Below are 1853 nucleotides of genomic sequence, written 5' to 3'. Positions count from 1 at the left end.
ATATTAAAATATTGTCGTATATAAAAGCATCATAATTCCAATTCCAGTGAGTAAAGTTATGGTACAAAACTAGAGAACAATGAGAAGATTGAAAAATATTTCAGTCATTTAGACCAAACTGTGTCTTTAATTTCCCTTCAGAATCAACTGTTCCAGAATTATGAAAATACTTCCCTAATTAATCAAACCTTCTACACTGTTATTCTTAGTCCTCATTTACCTCTAGAGAGGTGACAGAATGTCTGTGCCCTGCAGCCTAAGCTCTCCAAGAGGCGCTGCTGGGGCCCCAGCAGTTTTGGGCACAGGCAGCAGGTGCCTGGGGAGCACTGTGTGCTCACTGCACAGAGGTACGTGGCTGAGTCGCTGGGCTCGGAGTCTCTGATATGCAGGGAGACATGCTTGTTGGTTTTATTGGACTGCGCTGTAAATTTTCCTTCTTCTTTGTCTTTGTCTGAATACACGAGCAGCAGAAACTCAGGGCCTTTCCCAGGGTACTGCCTGTACCATGTGAAGTACTGAGAAGCACTGTCAGAATAAGTGCAGCCGAGAGAGGCGATGGCTCCCTCTGGGACAGGCAGAGACGCAGGACTCTGCTCCACTGTGTTCTGCTGGCTGCTCACCGCTGTGCAAAGAGACAGCGAACGCTCAATCAAAGAAGGTGGGTTAGGTAGTAGATGCCTCCTCTCCAGAATTCAAGTTACCTTTTCACAGGCCTCCCACCTCTACCACCCCTTATTTAAGGGAAATAGTGTTCATGTTTCTCCATGAGCCTAGAAGGGACAATGAGTCCAAATACTGTATTTTATGGTCCCATAGAAATGCCCCAAACTTACAGATTAACTGAAGCCACAGGATCACTAATAAAACTCTTGAGGATTTCATCATTCTTGCCTCCTCTGGTTCACTGAGGATTCAAATTTTAAGGCCTAAAAAAAAAAAGAGTTGAGCTCAGACATTTCAATTCTTCTGCTTTAGAAATCATAAAAAGAGCCTGTTCTATCAAAGACAAAAGAAACTTTTTTCATTACCCGTGTGACACACCGCCGAGCTCCTCCTCTCTCTTCCTACTTTCTCCCTCCCTCTTTCTCCCCCCCCCCCCCCCCACACACACAGGAAGGAATACATGAGCAGGGTCCCTGAGAAGACACTGCCATCTTGTGGACTCAAGACCCTGATCAAAGAAATATTTGAAACATAGATACTTACCATGGGAACTGATGAAAATAAAAAATTGCCACTTTAGTTAAATTAAAAATCTGAGACGCATATGGTCCAAGTCAATGTGTGTGGGGATAGAGTGATGTCTACATGTGTGTTTTACATCAAATGGCAACACTTGTCTGATTAGAAGCAGCTTTATCAAACGGCCACTCGCTCACACTGAAAAACCAGTCCTAAGGTATTCTAGTGATAGAAGTCTGGGTGAGGCTCTCATGATTCAGGGGATCTGTGTAGCTTTTCTTCATATCAGGCCAACACTTCCTATCTTATTTCCCCACTTCTATTTTTAAAGAAATCTAATCTAACTCAAAAGAATCCTCTTAAGACACAATGACCTAAAATCTAACTGAACAAACATGTTTCCAGCTCACAACTTGAGCAGATTTTTAACAAAGTTAAGGACTTAATTCTTAATTCCATTTTGTACCAGTGGCATATCTGTGTGGAAACATTGCTTACTTGGGCTGATGGTAGTAGTAGATGGACCAGCCTTCAGTACCTAGAGTGTAAATAAAACCCAAAGGACATGTCCATGAGTCTAATCCCTCTTGTACAAAGCCCTTGCATCTCAGGATTAATCTCCAAAGTTATGGGTCTGTTATCAGTCTCTCTAACAAGATTCCCTGGTGGCT

At 42.8% G+C, this 1853-nt stretch overlaps 1 gene segment (V, D, J or C); it reads right to left on the bottom strand.

The window, feature by feature from the left end:
* LOC108636878 lies at positions 213 to 1006 on the bottom strand. The segment is given in 2 exon segments: positions 213 to 622; positions 834 to 1006. Coding segments are annotated over 2 exon segments (462 nt in total).

The sequence above is a fragment of the Capra hircus genome, chromosome 10, assembly GCF_001704415.2.
Source record: "Capra hircus breed San Clemente chromosome 10, ASM170441v1, whole genome shotgun sequence".
In the NCBI taxonomy this organism is placed as follows: domain Eukaryota; kingdom Metazoa; phylum Chordata; class Mammalia; order Artiodactyla; family Bovidae; genus Capra; species Capra hircus.
This window is presented reverse-complemented; position numbering and strand designations above follow the sequence as displayed.